The 18802-nt window shown below is 31.5% G+C and overlaps 4 protein-coding genes across 4 annotated transcripts; 2 read left to right on the forward strand and 2 right to left on the reverse strand.

Moving 5' to 3' along the window:
• The first annotated feature begins 1778 nt into the window (after positions 1 to 1778).
• LOC125052069 lies at positions 1779 to 5577 on the forward strand. The gene is made up of 4 exons (XM_047652733.1): positions 1779 to 1929; positions 2007 to 2073; positions 4264 to 4416; positions 4698 to 5577. The coding sequence occupies exons 2-4, from the start codon at positions 2007 to 2009 to the stop codon at positions 5426 to 5428; spliced, it is 951 nt and encodes a 316-aa protein (XP_047508689.1). The 5' UTR covers positions 1779 to 1929; the 3' UTR covers positions 5429 to 5577.
• LOC125052068 (coiled-coil domain-containing protein 174) lies at positions 5576 to 9936 on the reverse strand. Its single transcript, XM_047652732.1, has 7 exons — positions 9708 to 9936; positions 9428 to 9627; positions 8681 to 8863; positions 8410 to 8536; positions 7686 to 7827; positions 7250 to 7471; positions 5576 to 6367 (listed from the first exon to the last, which is right to left on the reverse strand). Exons 1-7 carry the CDS (start codon positions 9750 to 9752, stop codon positions 5604 to 5606), a joined length of 1683 nt encoding a protein of 560 aa, XP_047508688.1. The 5' UTR covers positions 9753 to 9936; the 3' UTR covers positions 5576 to 5603.
• A 765-nt stretch (positions 9937 to 10701) lies between these two features.
• On the forward strand, positions 10702 to 12496 carry LOC125052070 (ubiquitin-conjugating enzyme E2-17 kDa). Its single transcript, XM_047652734.1, has 3 exons — positions 10702 to 10950; positions 11361 to 11646; positions 11737 to 12496. Exons 1-3 carry the CDS (start codon positions 10907 to 10909, stop codon positions 11860 to 11862), a joined length of 456 nt encoding a protein of 151 aa, XP_047508690.1. The 5' UTR covers positions 10702 to 10906; the 3' UTR covers positions 11863 to 12496.
• Positions 12497 to 12677: 181 nt separating this feature from the next.
• On the reverse strand, positions 12678 to 16720 carry LOC125052066 (RNA exonuclease 1 homolog). The gene has a single exon (XM_047652731.1). It carries the CDS (start codon positions 16476 to 16478, stop codon positions 13302 to 13304), a length of 3177 nt encoding a protein of 1058 aa, XP_047508687.1. The 5' UTR covers positions 16479 to 16720; the 3' UTR covers positions 12678 to 13301.
• Between the last annotated feature and the right edge of the window lie 2082 nt (positions 16721 to 18802).

An 18802-nucleotide genomic window follows, 5' to 3' on the forward strand; every position in this document is an offset into this window, starting at 1 on the left:
GAACGTTCCCAATGCCTGACACAATTCTGTTTTTCTTTCCAAGGATAATGTATCGCATGATTATTTATTATTTTATTTGTTCAGATAAAATAATCCATCATTATGTTAGTATAAACTTACGGAGTAGTGTTAGTATATTATTATTAAAAAGCTAAACATAAAAACCCATGAAACATTCTATGCATACACTCGACGATCTGAACTATTGAATAATAACTATTGAACACCCCTAATACACTTTACACCAAACAAAATTGTTTTTCCATAAATTATTAGGTATAATTAAAATAGTAAAATGGAGGTCATAAGCCTACTTACCTAAACCTGAAGTGAATCTTATTATTTCATAGACTATTTGACATATATACACTTTGTTTATTAGATGAAACTGATTTTAAACCAAAATATAAAACTGGGTATTCCGTGATTCAGGAATAATAAAAACAATAAGTTTAAGTTGCCTGCCCTCTGCATTTAAATATTAAACGGAGCTACATAGAAATATATATAACGGTAGATATAAAAAGGATTCAAATTGCAAATCTATACAAATAGTGTCATTTATTCTGATTCTCACAACACTAGCAGGAAGCCCCTTAATGAAGACGAAAGACCACTTCACCCCACCTCTGCATAAATATTCCAAGAGCACCGTAAACCGTACATATTTCGAAATTTTACGAACTCACCGCGTTCCCTATTTAATTTTTCTTTGTCACTGGTACATGAAGCAATTTAAATTGATATAAATGTTGACCTATTTGTTTGAAAATTTATTTCGTGTTTTTCTGTTACCTTTGTATTCAATCGATAAACGGTCTCTACCTAACATTGAAATTTCTTTAACAATTCTAGAGACTATGACCATGGTTGTGACAACGTAATAAAGAGAGCGATGGAAAGATAGATAATATCAAGTCGAGGTAATAGTTTTTATTAAGCTTCCTAAAGTAGTTTGTGACTAACATCCATCAAAGGCATTATAATTATTTGAAATGTATAGATAGTATCATAACGATAAAATAAAACTAGTAACATGAATCATATGTCAATATCATATACATCACGGAGGTAACTTTAAAAAGGAATGTCAATGTCAGTGATGTTTTTTACACAAGCTATTAGTGATTGTAGTGCAGACACCGCATTGCAGGCTCACACGGCGATGCACAGATGACCTACATCGCTCACAATGCCTGCCACACGACCACAATATCTACCCAAATACCTAATACATACAAGAATTCAGCTGCTCATCTAACCCAAAATCCAATTACTTCCAGTTTGCCTACAAACATTTTAAAGTTAAAATGGATATGAATTTAATCAAAACTTTTGAATAGGTTTTTGTTTAATATTTTTTTATTAGTTTAACTTCTGACTAAAATCGCCAAAACTATATATTTGAAGATAGATTAAAAACTTACTCAATTTTAAAATTATAATTGTGATTTTGAATTGTAAAAAAAATGTAGTTCTTAGTAAGCTTCCAACTCGTCGAATCTATTTATCAAATTGAGAAGATTAAATTGTCGTAATATATTTCATACAGTTACGGTTAATATCAGTCATCTTACGTTTACACAAAAAATTAAGTAGTATGGGGACAATACTATACTAGGTATATATTGTATTAATACAAATGTTAACAACCAATATTTATTAAAAATGCTTCTTAGGAGTATTGATTAAAATTAAGTGCTATAGAAGTATGTACTACCATAAATAAATGATCACCCTGTTTTCACATTCATTAATCGTCGTGTTGACTCAGAATAAAGTGTCACCGTAGACATATGTTCACGTCACAGCTACGCGCTACGAACCTTGCAGTTAGCGCGTAGACTCGGAACGCGCGCACGAATTTACATGATCTTTGGTTTATAAGGTTTTTGATGAAGCCTGAGGATAAAATTAATTGAATAAAAGGTATTTTTTACTTTAAAATGTTTGTTTGAATTGGTAAAGTGGTATTGGTATCTATTTTTCATGTTTCTTGGCCGCAGATGGCGGAAAGAAAGTTTTCAACATCAACAATTTTGCTGAGCGTTGCCGCGTTCATTTTGTTAAGTGGTGAGTACTCGAGAAATAAATAAATAATCGTTGGCTGTAGAACTTTTGCAGATAAAATAATTTCGGTTCTATTTTGTTCCATACGAATACTTCAATTCTAAAACAAAGCTTTGGCAACGTTATAACGTTGTTTGTTTAGCTTAGTTTAGTTTATTTTCGAGGTTTGTGTTTTATTAAAATTTGATTAATGTTTGCTGACTTAAATTGATTGTAAAGTTAACAGTAGTTTTTATAGTTTCGTAAATATATAAATATTTCAAAAAATTGAAGGCCACACATTTTCTATTATTATTTTTCCTCGAATCGAGCGCATTTTATAAATTTTAATTCATTTCACTGGTCTTGCATGTTGTAACTTTGTGAGGAATAAAAAATATCTATAATATAAGTATACCTTTAATAATAACATATTGTTACAATTATCTGACCTTTGATTATTTAAAAAGCATTTTTTTTTTGTATATCCTAAATATCGAACTTTATTTTTTCTTTTTTGATGTATCGAAGTCGCATCGCACTTCATTAATATATGTTGATGGAAAAAATATTTATATAATTGTTAACTTCGTATTTTTTATGAGGCCATGAAACAATCTGTTGTTTTCCCAAGGCAACTAACATGTGTAATTGGTTTGCCAGCCAACAATCGATACGTTGTTTGAAACACAAAAGAACTATCAATTAGCTCTGCCCAACCCATCGTGGTTATGCATATAATAAAATGATTACAAAAAGCTCCTTTCAACATATTTACCATTTAATTTATTCTGAAATAGATAATAATAAAGATTTGTTTCTTATATATTATAGTACCTAAAGAGATATCGGATCATTACTTGACTTCGTTACGGAAGTATACAAACTCACTTCAGGCATTTAAAATAACAAATACTTTTTGTGTTCCATGCCTAACAAAGACAGAGAATTTTACGACTTGTAAATTGCTTTTAGTTTGCTATTTGTAGTTACACGCTCAATAAAACATTTACACGACAAACTTATTCCAACGTACGTTTCGAGTAATCTCGAAATAGAATGTATTTTACGGCGTTTTCAATCTTTAATGCTTACTAATTGCTTGCCAGTTACGACTAGCAGCATCACGAAAAAGCGACATATTTTTCAAAATTATTTAGCTTCTTATTTATATGCGTAGATATAATAAAAGATATTGTCCCTGCGTATTAAAGAGTATAATGTATCTATTAATTTAATTTTTTTTACATAATATAACAGGCTGACCAACTACATTCTTTAAAAAAATGATGATAGGAATGCAACGGTCAGACAAATGTGTCGGTCATTGATCAATCGCTCAATAATAATGTTTTAAAGAAGGTATGAACTTACTCACCACCCACCTAATGTTTAATATACAACAAAGACAAATTTAAAAAAAAAAATGGCATCTTTTTCGCATTTGTCATCTTCCATTGTTATAAAGAATATAAGTGTTTGAAAGTATATATTTTGTCTGCGCCGCCCATTTTTTACAGTAAAAATTTAAGTATCATTTTCGTAACAAATACGTTAGGAAGTTCAAATTATAATTCTGTCGTTATTTCGCTCAAAATCGATTTGAATAAAATTTTACATAAAGCGGGTAACATGATAAACATTAAGGTCTATAAAGTCGGGTTTAGAAGCTAGTTGATCACCTATAATATTGAATTCAACAATTGTTCTTGCATAAGCTGGATAATCGTGGATATCGTCTATCTTATTATCAAATGACTGCTGTGGATTTGCGTTATGCAGTTTACTATAAATATCATTCTTAGCGTCGACTCTGAATCTGAGTGTAAAAGCCCTCTCAGAGCGTTATAAAACTTGAGGTGCTTCGTAAAACTTTTTATAAATATATTTCTCTAGACTCTGCGGAGTATTAACAGTTCTTTAGACTATACAGGGTGTTGACCATAGGAAAAAATATTCTTTATTACAATTGATTTACATTTTAGAGAACTTTTCTCTTTTTTTTTTTCTTTGAACTTTTTTCTTTCTACCTTTAGATCGATCTCACAACATTTGTGGAAGTAAACATTAAGCCAAATTTATTTTCATAAGGTGGCCTCCATATAACTGAAGGCGGCATTTCCCCAATTTAAAAAATCATCAATTTTAAAATTGACGTCGATTATTAGCTACAACGCCTACATGCACCAAATACTAAAATGTACTTTTTTGTAGGTGTTGCCGCGGAGAATGAATGCTACTGGTGCGGCCCTCTAGCGGAACAGGTCCACCGCAGTAGAAGAGCGCCACCTTGCGACGCTCCCAAAGCTCACGTGACAACGTGCGATGCAGGCTTCCCGCATTGTGCCATCGTCGCCACTGCACCGCGTAAGACTTAATTTAGTCACTGTTGTTACTATTTATGTAACACATCTTGCTTTTATAAAATTTTGGTTTATTCTTCTACAATTAGATGGAGATTGTATTACTATTAGTTTGATTATTATTACTATTGGTGTCATATTTAAGCTAGGAAATTTAGTTGCATTGATATATAAATTTTTAAAGTATATAGGTACATATACTAAAACTTTTTGTTTTACCTGATGATTTTTTATCAATATTGATAAATTCCGATGTACTAACTTTCCAAAACTTAAATTTTCCAGCTTACGTTGAATCCAGATACTGCGTCAAAATCTATCAAGATGAGTGCTATCTAGATTTCTGTAATACCACGAGAACATGGAAAATGACATGCCCATGCAAGGGAAATCTCTGCAATGGACAAAACTCAGATCGAGAGGAATCGTCTTTCGCCGAACTTATCGCTACAACTCAAAAGGATCTTAAAAGAAGAACAAAAAAGAGTATAAAGGAACCTTTAGTACGCTCTGTACAAACTGAAGACAAGAACGCTGCGATGGTCGATCCCGATAATGTAAACAAAACAGTTACAGAGCCCGGGGTGAACGAAAATGACAGTGATAAATTTATGCCAACATTTAGTACATCAAGAGTCACTCATCAGGAAAATGGACAAGTTACTAGTATAACTGGCACGAGTGAAGAGAACACTGCAGAAGAACAGAATATTTCCGTAGCTGTAAGTACGCCTTATATTTTAGAATCCACAGTAGTAAAAATATCTGAAAGTAAGAAACATGCAGAAAATCTGATTAAAACTAGTGAAAAGTTGCCAACAGCCGAAGCATTGCAGAGCGAAAATTCTGATACTCCGAGTGAAAATGAAGAGGTTGAAAGTACAGTTAGCGACGATGATGTCACAACAACGGACGCCGCGTTAGGTACAGAGCAACCCACGCCGCGTGAAAACTCGGCTAGCGGCGTCTACTTTAATATTTATTCATTGATATTTTTACTATGTGCAAAGTTGTAGACACCCTTTTTAAGTTTAATGCTTTTGTAGTCAATAATGATCTCACCTTCTATCAATTCAAAAAAGCATCGTGTTGTGATATTAGACTAGGCAGGTATATATTAATGTTTTTGCTTATGTATTTGTGAGAATAAAATTGCATAAAAATATATTTGTTTCATTTATTAATTTACAATTAATCGAATGTGAAGTCATAATGTTTAGGTAAATGTATACCAGTTGACTTAGTTTCTAGACTTTTAGTGCCTTGGGCAAATGATTCTCTTATATCGGATTCAAAAGGTTTTGGATATTTCGAGATTTTGGGCACAGGACCATAATAGTCGTATGTTGGTGGTGGCGCTATCTCCGAGTGACATTCAATATGACGTTTATCATGTCTTCTCACATTGTCTTCTTCATCACTCAATTCGTTCTGTATCGGAATTGGGTCCCCACTTTTAACAAAATTCTTATATTTTACTGAATTTTCTGATTTCTTTGATGAAAAATATAGACCTTTTTGATTTAAATCGCTAATCTCATGTGGAGGAGGAGTGAGTGGTCTGACTTCTTGTCGAACATCTGCCCAAGTCTTCTTTTTAGTTGAATCACATTCTTTTATATTGGTTTGTGTATCTACTTTACTTCCTTGAGTATCAAATGAAAATTTAGATCTACGAGATGTAGATGCTTCAAGTGGAGCAAACTCATTGATTCGCTTAGCTCTCTGCTTGTCAACATATTCTTCTTGTGTCATTACTCTAAATTTCGTAGCTTTATCATCTACGCCTTCTTTACCCAAGTCCCATTCGCGGATATAGGCGTCTCGTTCTTTTTGTCGTTCTTTCTCACGTTCTTCTTTTAATCTTTTTTCTTCTTCATTCGCTTTATTATCTGCTTCAGTTTTCTTTTCGTTTAAGAATTCAATTAGACATTTTCTAAATTCGTTCTGTTTATCTGCAATATCAAAGTTATGAATTATGATCATGGGATAAATCAAAATATGTGATCTTAATGAAAATAGACATTTTTTTATAGAACAGGGCTAAACGGGCAGGAGGCTCACCGAATGTTAAGTGATACCGCCGCCCATGGACACTCTCAATGCTAGAGGGCTCGCAAGTGCGTTGTCGGCCTTTTAAGAATTTAAGACATGGTTGCCACTATAATTAATTTGCAAAGTTGAAATGATTTGACTTCTACTCATCGTAACACACATTTTTCTCACATTCATTTTTCTAAACAAGAACATCAAATTTGGACAACTTTACTTGCTGATAATTCTGTTTTAACGGAACGTAGCACAAAGCATTAATGTAAATGGATTAAACCAGCAAGGCTACTCCGAATTCCGCCACACTTTTCAATTTTGGAAAGCTATCTATGTGTCTTCTTAAAACCCATTATTTCACTAAAATTCGCCTTCCTTCCAAGGTTCTAATAACTAATTTTATTAATTTGTTTACACACTGATTAAACTGAATCTGTAAATAGCGACTTTCGGTTTCAATTACATGCTTAAATAGCTAATAAGTCGTAAGTCATTCGAACCTTACAATTATATCTTTAACTACAACAGTTATATTTTCCTAATAAATCGTATTTGAGCTAACCTAAATTTTCGAGAGTAGAAAAGCTTGCGGAAATCTAAATAGCTCTGCCATAGTCTAATTACGCAATAAGAAATACTAGGGCTTAGGACAAAGTAAATTTTCGACAGGCGTGACCCACTAACTCCAAACGAATTAGTACGAAAACGGTCACGTGACAAAGCGTGAGCTAATGTCATTAACAGGTAATCACTTAACATTGTAATGACTGTAGACTCTTAAACCTTACCTTCAGGGTCTTCGGGTGGAAGTCCTAATCTCATTCTCTGCCTCGCCTTGGCAGCTGCAACTCTAGCAGCAACTAACTCGTCTCTTTTCTTCCTCAACTCTTCAGCTTGCTTTTGGGCCTTGAGGGTCTCCTCTCTTTCCTTCATCAGTTGCTCTATTTGCTTTTTTCGTTCAGACTCATCTGTACTGAATGCATAGTATCCAACACCATGCATTCTTGCCTCTGAAAGGTTTAAGGAATAAATGTATATTTTTATTATTTTACTTACATTTAATTAAAATGAAAGGAAATATTCACTTTATGAAAATAAATAAGATTCAGATTTTTTTCTTAAATATTATCCCAGAAGAAACATGATTAGAGTGAACAAACAAATTTAAGAAAAGCAAACTTATAACCAATTACAAGTCATATAAAAATTGATAATTGTTCCCACCGTCAAATAAGATATCCTGATAATGAATATCTTCGTCCTTAGCCAGTAATTCTTTCTCTTTCTCTTCCCATTTCTGCCTTAGAGATTGAAGGTAATCTTTGGTCTTCTGCACCAGGAATGGATGCTCTGCTTTTTTTTCAGTCTGTGAGATGTATGCGATTTGATTTAAACAAAAAAAAAACATTTATGTATGTACTTACTCCAAAGGTTTTCTATTTTGAGGTGACAAGCGCAATGCATATCAAGTGATTGCATAAATCGCATGTAAATCAAAATTGCCTCCAAATCCTCTAAGCTAATATTGCATTAAACATAGTGTCTAAATGACTAAGGTACATTTTAAATTCACAGGTGACATAATTGGGTGTTACAATTATTGATTGACACAAATTATACACAGAGTTTTTAAATCTTGCTATGGGATTCTGGTTACAAATGGTAAGATTGTTTATTTGTGTAAGTAGGTATTAGGAATCCAGATGTATAAATCAAAAAAATGTGACAGTGGCCTTACATGACACTGCCTTAGAGATCAGGTTACCATATGTGTGTTTATAATCCAAACAAAGATTTACATATTCATAAAAACTGGAACAATCTAATTGCAATGTTATGTCTGAGATAAAACAGTGCTAGTAAGGTTTTATTTATTATTCAGTTTTCTGAATAAATAAATTACTATAGCATAACTTCAAAGGTATATATGTATGTATATAGCTTTTACCATATCACTTTCATCCTCTTCGAATCCAGGCATTCTTTTCATCAGTTCTTTATCACGTTTTTTGTAAAAATCCAAGTCTGATTTCAGACATTTTCTAGTTCTTCCCAAACAGTCAGTAAACTCAATCCTGGAAACAAAAATCATGACAAGAAGCTTGTTTTGTAACTTGGTGGCTGAACATCCATGCACGGACAGGCAATGTTGCTAATCAAACGTTCCGCATTTATTTTACAACTTTTCCTGAAAATGTATAAAAAAAACTTTAATTTACCAGTCACCATCTTCTTTCTCTTCCTTTTCAACTAATTGAACTTCAGTCAGCTCAACGTCTGGCTTTGTAATCCCTTGCTGTTTCTTCTCTTTAAAATCCACAAGGAATCGTGCTGCCAACTCAGAATGCCCAGCATTATCAGTCAAATGTTCATAAAGTTCAGCTTTCTTCTCCAGTGCTGATCTGGAGGGAAATACATTATTTTAATGGCTTATATGTTAATGCAATATATAATAATCCTTCTTGCTTTCTGGCAGATTAAAATGAGTGGTGGGGAATTTCTGGCTAGTTCTCTTCGCCCACTCTCTAAGCGCTTGATTCGAGATTTCGATTAAATTTATATAATGAACTTTTTTAAATATTGACATTCATAAGTAACCAATTAATAAAGTTCATAACCAACATGAAAAATTTGGATTTGGTTTGTCAGTTCACCGTCCATGTTCACAGACCCATTCCTATTATAAAATGACAATGATCTCCAGCATAAAATAGCTTGAAATATAAACTAAAATTCACAAGAATGTATATTGATTTATTATAACCCATAAATGAAATTGGTAAATGACTTAAATTTCTATTTTAAGGTTCATTTTGATAAAATTATTACAGGTATGTTTTGAAAGCATTACAGGACTTTCAAAACATACCTGTAATACTGTTTATATTGTTTTTAAAATATTGACGATAATCATAATTAACTATAATAAACATTATTCAATTAAATTTGATTAAATTAAAACTTACTTGGATTTTCTTTGTGCTTCTAATTCATCAGTATCAATAGCCTTCAGTTTACTTTTTAAAGTCTGAGGATTGTTAGACTCATGTTTATTTTTATCTAAAACTTTTACAGGTTTATAGTTTTCCAACCTGTGCTTTGGTAGATTCTTCTTTTCTAAAACCTCTTCTTGCTTTTTAAGAAGTTCTGCCTTTAAACTAAATAACTGCAACAATAATAGTAATCTTGAGATTACTAATAATATATACATAGTACAGTAAACATAAAAATGAGGAGAAAACATACAGTTGATTTATTGAAAGTTAATGTCTTCTTGCTGTGCTCATTCATATTTTCAGGTGTAAAATCACAATTATATGTTACAATTTATAGAAAATCTATAGCAAAACATAATTTATATATTAAACCTGATTATAACTTATAAACACAATCACGATTTATTTTTATGGTTCTTTTTAAAAGATTTTATAGCCTGGCAACGGATCATTATAGGCTATTAATTACCACAGACTAGAAGGCCGATATACTAGTTAAAAAATATAAATCTGAATAACAATAGTAGTTTTTTTTTAATTTTATGGCCTGGTAACGAGACCTTTAAGCCAAACAGAGTAGTATAAATCATAAATAGAGTTTAATAAATATAGCAGGATATAGGGAATTTGCGAAGGGAGAAATTAGATACGGGAAATACAAGAACTAAAGCATGCAACCCGTGTAAAAACTAAAAAGACGTCAAATGAAATACCACTACTCGATTTCATTCAAAAATCGAAACCAATGCATAAAAATGTTCTTTCAGGAAACTATACTAGGATACTATTCCCATATCTATATTTTAAGACTTCTAATTTTTGATTTCATTACAACTTTCTGTTGTGTTGTGAATGTTTTTAAGTCATTCAATACTTTACAAAACAGTCAACATAAATTCATGCTTATTAAAGTATGATTGTATTAAAAAACAGCGGTTACCGCTACATATTTTATTTTAATAGACAAATATGGTGAAAACCTGTAAGAAAACTTGCGTAAATTAAAACATGACGAGTATTATATTATATTATTTTTATGCATTATAAAGACTATAAAATAAAGGAACAAAATAATTCTTTTTTTGCTATTTCGGCGTGGTTTTTATGCTTTAGTTTGTTTCTGACATTTAATTATTTAATACTTGCCTCCATCATCATAAGCCGAAAATGTATACAATTATTACGTTTTTACATAGATATTATTTTTACTCTGTTATAATTAGTTATCTATGGTAAGCCTATTTCTCAGTTTTTGCTGAATATTCATGGTCATTTTGACAACCTTTTCTTAAAAGGTGACGAAAAAATCTGTGCAAATAACAAGGGCAGAGGGCAGCGCAAGTATTTATTTTATTTCATGGAGTGATCATTCAAAGACATCTACAATCCATTCTTGAATAATTCTGCCTTGGGCCAATTTATAGTGAGAACTTATTGTGTAAATTGAAAATGTCAACTCCTGCCAGACGACGGCTAATGAGAGATTTTAAACGGTTTGTACTATATTTTTTTAATACTTAATAAAAATTAAATGATATTTTATATCTGTGTTTTGTCTAGTGGATCATCAAATTACCTACCTGTTGCAGAGATTTTTATATTGGTCCTATATCATTTCGCATTGAACGATCGATTTTGTTGAATTTGCTTTATTTTTGCACATAAGACTTGTGCTATAAGCGGAGTGGTGCGTCACGCGTTTATGCATTTACAGCTACGTGTTATTATGAATGGTAGACAAAAAGAAATTTCATAACGTATTTATTATTATTACTAGTAACTTCTAAAGAAAGATCTGTGACCTACTTTTGAAAACCAAAAGCATAATTTAATCAATATTTTGTTAATGAAACAGGCAAATTATTGTTTAATAAATTATCAAATTTAATATATTCATTTTCAGCCTTCAGGAAGATCCACCAACGGGAGTGTCAGGTGCACCCACCGACAATAATATAATGATCTGGAATGCTGTGATCTTTGGGCCTCATGACACTCCATTTGAGGATGGAACGTTTAAGCTTACTATTGAATTTACTGAAGAATACCCAAACAAGCCCCCAACAGTTCGTTTTGTATCTAAGATGTTTCACCCAAATGTCTATGCAGATGGTGGAATATGTTTAGACATATTGCAGAACAGATGGAGTCCTACTTATGATGTATCTGCAATTTTAACTTCTATTCAGGTAATATGATCATGCCTTTTAGTGTATAAAGTATAGACTATTAAAATTATTATTAGCATTACTTACTAAATATTTTATATTATTTTACAGTCTTTACTAAGTGACCCGAACCCTAACTCTCCAGCAAATTCAATGGCTGCTCAGCTTTATAAAGAGAACCGCCGAGAGTATGAAAAGCGGGTGAAAGCATGTGTAGAACAGTCTTTTATAGATTAACCAGGCATTAATGGGAGCTTGGCCACCCATTATAAATAATAAATTGCTCTACAAAATATGGGCTGACACTGTTATACATGAAACAAGTGTGAAAAATAATATTTACCATTACTAAATGTACTATTGCTGCCATCTAAGCCTTGGTGGGTAAATTATTATGAATTTTCAATAAAAAGTACCTACCCATTAAATTTTTAATGTAGTAGTGATGAAATATTAGCACCATATTTTGCTCTTAAATTTATTCTTATGGTAGTATCATAGAAATAAACACTTTTAAAAGTATGTAACCACAATATGTTATAGAAAACCTACATCTGCAAAGTGAGTGATAGAAAAACATTTTAAATTGTGATTGCAGTAAGTTTATAATTTTTCATTGTATCTGTTGTGCTAGATTAATTGTAATCACCTATAACATTCAAATTATAATAGAATAAGTTAATATTTCATACTAATTAACATTTAAAATAATATTATTTGATCACTTCTGTTAATGATAAAAAAAAATTGTTGTTGGATTGCAATAAATGTAATTATACAATTTCTCAAGTTGATTTTTTTTCTATGTTTACTGAACTGAGTACAAGTGTTTTATATTGTTTACATTTACTAAATACAGTCTTACTATTAACAATTGCATTTTATTATTATTAGTGAAATAAAATAATTTTACTGACATTAAAGTAAATGATAGTGAAAGGTTCATTTACTTCAGGGGTATAAATTAAAGTTTTTGAGTATTAGGACGAAGTAATTTATAATATTGGTAACATCAACATCTACCATTCCACTGTCTTTTTAACATGTTGCTGGATTTGCAATTTTCAAGAGATCTATTATTTTGTGTTTTATTACATTTCTATAACTTTGTTATTTACTAATAGGGCAATGTCCTAAACATAAAAATCTGTTATTTTTTATGAATCTGGTATTCTACAAAGGGTCAGGGGCATAGTAGCATAAAATACAATACATATATGTATATTAAGTTCAAGTTCTTTTGTAAAAATGACCACAATAGTCATGTCAGTCATATTTAAAAGTAATATAGATGGGCATTGACTAGATCTAGATAGGAATGAATACCACAAAATGTGTATAAAAGTATTTAATAGAAAATTAACCGTATTATTACCCACAATCATGTATTGCTTCAATAAATATGCAGTATTTTAAATATTAGAATAATTGCATATGTTACATCTAAACATCTATAATATGATTAAATTAAAATGTTACAACAAGTAAAAATTCAATTTACCTTATAACAAATCAGTATTTAATTTATAATAATTTCTTCACCAAGTTAACAAATGGATAGTAAAATATTGTAACCATCAGAGATCAACCATGTTAAATAAAGAATCAATAAACAATTATGCATTATAAATGAACCTTTAAAATATACAATTGGTTAAGAAAATTAGTATTAATTATCACCTAGTTTTAAGATCTTCCTTTAACTTATAATGTAGAAGTTCCATACAAACGGTTGCATCTTCTGCACTGTCATGACCATCAACAGAATTCTGTATAATTTTTTTTAAATATTCAGATGAAAGGTTTCTTAGTGCCCTTTTAAATGGAGGTCCCATTTTATGAGGATAAAGAACACTTGTATCTATAACTGTATCATGAATTAATTTTAGTGCTTTAAAATCTGATTCCAAACTATGTCCTATTAATATTGTTTTGCTGTTAAACATGGAGAGTAAAGTGGCTTGAACTTCTAACAATGTTGTGTTTACTTGTGACATGTGCTGTTCTGTTATACCAGAATACCGAGTGTTATAATCTATGATTGGATGTAATGGTTTAACCAATGTTTCATAAACTACTTTACATTCTGTATTTATCACTGTTACTCTTGTTAAGTCAAGTCCATATGTTGTATAGCACATTTCACAGTCTAATGAATATATGCCATAATTATCCATTTCTCTTTGAGGGGGAAGAGTCTTTACAAAACCTTTTAAATTATCAAAATCAACATATTCATAGACATGGCTTTCTGCTACACAACATCCATCTGATGAACCATCTTGACTACAGCACTGGTATTTTACCTCACCACGAACTCTGTACTTATTGTTTGGATGGTATATACATTCTTCTTTAATAATTGGGAATCCTTTTTTATTTATTGTATATTCTTTTTTGCATCTACAGCAAGTTCTGATAGACCCTTTGGGAGGTTTCTGTTTATTTTGTCCATAAATTATTGCCCTTCCCTTATCACCACTACTATGAGTTCTAGGAAAACCATTTAATTGCAATTGTTCTTCTGTAAGTACCCATTTCTTTATGTTACTATAAAATTTAGCTCCAGTATATTGTTCGATATTGTCATATGTCTTTTTACTTCGACTCTCAATGCTCCATGATCCCAAGGAGTTTGTATTATTTTTAGAACTTGGAACTTTTTGTAAAGCTACACAATCATTACCAGATTTTTTTACACCATTAGTTTCTTGTAACTCTTTTTTTAATCTACTTATAGCTAGGACGGCAGAATTTTTATAAATTGGTACTGTACTACATTTCTTACTTGTTGTTAACTCCTCATGTTGTGCTCTTGCATATGCATCTACAGCAGATAAATAAATATTCAGACATTGATCAATCATTAAATTTAAATAGGTAGATCTAATATTTGCAGGGATTTTAGATCCTAATGGCTCTAAAACTCCTGGTCTGTCAATGAACTTTTCATTAGGCACATGTGCAACCCTTTGTTCACCTTTTCTCACTGTTTGTATTGATGTAAAACTAGTTGAAGCTTTAATTATAGGTTTACTTATAGGAGGTGCAATTGATTTCTTAGCAGTTAATAAAGTTGAGGCATAAGGTACATGGGCAATTCGCACTTTAGAGATTGTGGGAGATGAAATAGCCTTGATTTCTGGCTTAGAAGCTTTAGTCACATTAACATCAATGGCATCTTTTTCTGCTTTAGATGCATGAAACTTTCTTATCTTCGACAATCTTTCTGCCATAGTTTGAGCAGCATTTTTTTTGAAATCTGGTTTAATAGATGGTTTTGGAACAATTTTGATATTTTTATCAATTGTTCTAGATATCCTCTTCTTAGTAGGTATATATGATTCACCTTCATCGGAAACTTCTTGTTTACATAAACTTTCATCAACAGCTTTTGTTTTTAGTTGTGGAACATATTCTTCAAAAATTCTCTTACATTCTTCTGCAATTGTTTCTTCATCTGAATCCGATAATACTTCATTTTCTAGTGTATCAATACCATCTAAGCTATCGTTATCTGGACTAAAAGAAACTGAACCATCTCTTTTTCTTTCTTTTCTTTCCTTTTCTTTTGATTTTTTATGAGACTTATTGTGTTTATTGTGGCTTTTTCTGGAACTCCTGGATTCTTTATGTGTCTTTGATTCTTTTACTTTGTCTCTTGAAGAACTACTTTTTGATTGTCGTGAAGATAAAGATTTTGTATGTTTGTCTGACACTTTATTTTCTAAGGGTTTAGACTTTGACAATCTAGAACTAGAGGATTGTGATTTGGATTTTTCTTCTTTTTCTTTATTATTATGAGAGCTCTTATAGCATGTCCTGTGGATTGAATCTTTTGTACTTTTTTTATGTTTATCATTTTGCTTTGCACTTTTCTTGTTAGAAATTGAATTATCACATTTCTTAGTTTTACTTTTATCATTATTATTAATAATAATGGCATTTTCTATAAATGAAGCTTTTTTATCTTTAGTTTTTAAAACATCAGTTTTGTTTTCTTCATCAAGTATTTGATCTAGAATGTCAAATTCAGGTCCTAAATCATCAAACCCATTTAAATCACTAGATATTTTACGTTTTTTTGGTTCTGGTTCTTCTTCATCACTTGAAAAGCATGGAACTAGGGACTTTGGTGTTGGTTGATACTTTACAGCATGTACATCACACTTTTTAGTAACAATTGCTGGTTTATATTCTATAATTTTACTTTTAGAGGTATATTTATCAGATGGTGTATAATTATGTTTGTTAGATACTTGTGTCTCCTGCAAATCGTTAGGCAAATACTCTTGAATTTTAGCATCTGCTCCAGGCAAATACTTTTCACTAGATTCTATAGAACCTTTAGGAGTGTAGGGATCTACTTGAGTACTTTCAGCTCCAGGAGTATATTGTACAATTGGAGCTACATATAACTTAGATCCATTAGTATCTACAGGCCTTTTAATTTGAAGTGCAGCTGGCTTTCGGGGAGTATATGGCACTGGTACATGTCGGCGTTTTTTATCAACGACATCTTCAACTTCCGATTCAGTGTGAATTTTATTTAATTCGGCTATAGGCGTAGGACTATAGGTCGCCTTCACCTGCACTAGTCCAGTCTGTGTATTGGATCCGTTAACGTAAGTAACGTTATCCTGTGAAGTTGAAGGCAATCCTGTGGTCTCATTCTGACGTAATACCTTCTGCACTGCTGCTGAAACCAATTTTTGTAGTATCTCTCCACTTTCAATTCCATCCCCGTTTTGTTCTCTTTTAACATGTCGAAAGTGACAATAGGGTCGTTCACACAGGCCGGTATCAAAAAATGGACAGTTAATGCCTTTAAAATAGCCAGTCGATGGTAACATAATATAATGCCTGAATTTTACCTAGTTCTTTTACTGTCTTAAAGCATGCTGTGTTACAAAATATAAATGTATTAAGTATGACATAAAATACTATTGTTTACTTTAAAAATATTTTTCTCAGTCTTGACTTTTCACACTTTAGATTATTTAATGAGGAAGCTCTCAAGTCTCATCTCATAGCTAAGCAATAGCAATACAAATTACAATTTACAAGCCAATTCTTCAGCCTGTGTTATATGTTCTATAAAGTGTTGACTGTCATGTTAACTATGCTGAACACAGATATGTAAAAAAAAGGGGTGCGTGTACTTATGTACGCGCGTAAGAAGTTATACTTCTTTGGCTTTATTAAAAATAGTTTTTGATTGCATGCAAATAATTAATTACAATTAAATAATCAAAGACTGGAAAAGGAGTCATTATAGTCAATAAAGTTCAGTTTACATTTGAAATATTAAATAAATAAATATTTATTATTATTCTCTTACATTAAGTGTAACATAAATTATATTATTATTCGAATGTTGTTTTAAAATAATGTCCAATGCCGTAGCATCTTCCGTGGGCAACTTCATTCTGTTAATTTTGTGTCACGGTGCGCGCGCATCGTAAAATTTCACTCTCATCGATTTTTCATAACGCGCCTAAAGAAGTATAACTTCAAAAATATACTAGCCCTACCCTGGTATTGCATTTATATTTATGTTATGCTATTTATGTACTTTTTAATGTAGTAATACCCTTTTATTTAGATTTCTAGTTTTAATTTAAAGTACCTTCTGCAACCTTCTCACTGGGCATAGTTCTATAGTACGTTTGTGTAGTTGGCAATGGCGTAACATACTACATTGCATACTTCAGAGACAGACATATTAACGTTCGTCCTTCGACCTAAAGATAGGATTTTCCTCTAGTCTAATTACCTATAGGCTAGCCCGAATAAATCTGTTAGCGCGACTGATAAAAAACTTAATCAGGGTATGAAGTCAATGTATTATTGCAGCTGTAGAATATACTATATAGGCGTGTATTTATATATATATTCATTCTTAGTAAATGTGTAAATAAAAAAAAGCCTATTTTGTAACAGATGGCAACACTTTTCCACGAAAGTCGTCGCAAAAAATGTCTTATTCACATATATACCTAAACTAAGGTAATTATAGAAGAGCGAGGCTCTATCTAGATATCATAGTTACTTAGGATAATCTTGGATTATATTCGTTGGAATAAAATGCTTAGGTTAGCCAAACTGAAGAAGAAGTTATGAAGAGCGGTTCGAATCGTCGACGACCAATCCCTCTCCGAGCGGCTTGATCCCTTGGCGTTGGGCAGAGATGTGAGGTCACTCTGCATTTTCTACCGCATTTACCATACAGAATGTTCAGAGGAGTTGTTCGGATTATTACCGGCAGCTGAGTTTCATCATCGGACGTCGCAAAAGAGCGTACCAATTCTTAAAAGGCCGGTAACGCACTCGCGAGCTCTCTGGCATGGAGTCACTTAACATCAGATGAGCCTTCTACCCGTTTGCCCCCTGTCCTCTAAAAAAACGTAAATTAATATGAAGTTAGGATAAGAGAGGTAGGGGCTAAGATTAAAATTACTTTTTTTTTATTTTATGGCAATAGTTTTAACTTTAGGCAAGTTTCAAGAAAAAAAAGGTCTCCTTTAAAGTTTAAGCCAAGTCTTGTTTGCGATTATCCGTAGACATTTATGTTTTTCATGCCTAAAAAACCTTAAAAGAAATATCTTTTCGTAGACTAATATAATATTATACATCTGTAACTTAACCTATATTTAACCAAAGAGTATATAAGCGTTTCGAGTGTTTACTAATTTACATTAAACATGTATAAATTGTAAAATAATCTATTTATTATTATTATCTGTTTTCTACCATAAGGGCCCTCTTTTGTTAATGCGTGAATACACAATACACATTAAATAATAATATTTAAACCATGTCATGGCTATTCAAAGCATTGCAAAATTGATGTCGCAATTGCCCAAGGTTAGAACTAGTGGTAGTAAGTAGTAACTAATAAAGCATGTATTTGAAAGTTGTAAACCGTGTTGTTTAGGTTATTTATATATCAATTGATAAACAAATATGGAGTTTGTAATAATTTTTTTAAATTTTATACCATCTTCATTTCAGAACTTATCAAAAGCAGTGACAGATGTCTTTGATAAAATAATCGGTATTTTAGAATATTTGTATCCTGATTTTGGTGTGTGATCCAACATGACTGAAGCATTAGCAAAAGATTATGCAGCTTACCTTAACTTAGATTTGACATGTAACTTACAAACAGTACAAG

The sequence above is a fragment of the Pieris napi genome, chromosome 8 (assembly GCF_905475465.1).
Source record: "Pieris napi chromosome 8, ilPieNapi1.2, whole genome shotgun sequence".
NCBI lineage: Eukaryota > Metazoa > Arthropoda > Insecta > Lepidoptera > Pieridae > Pieris > Pieris napi.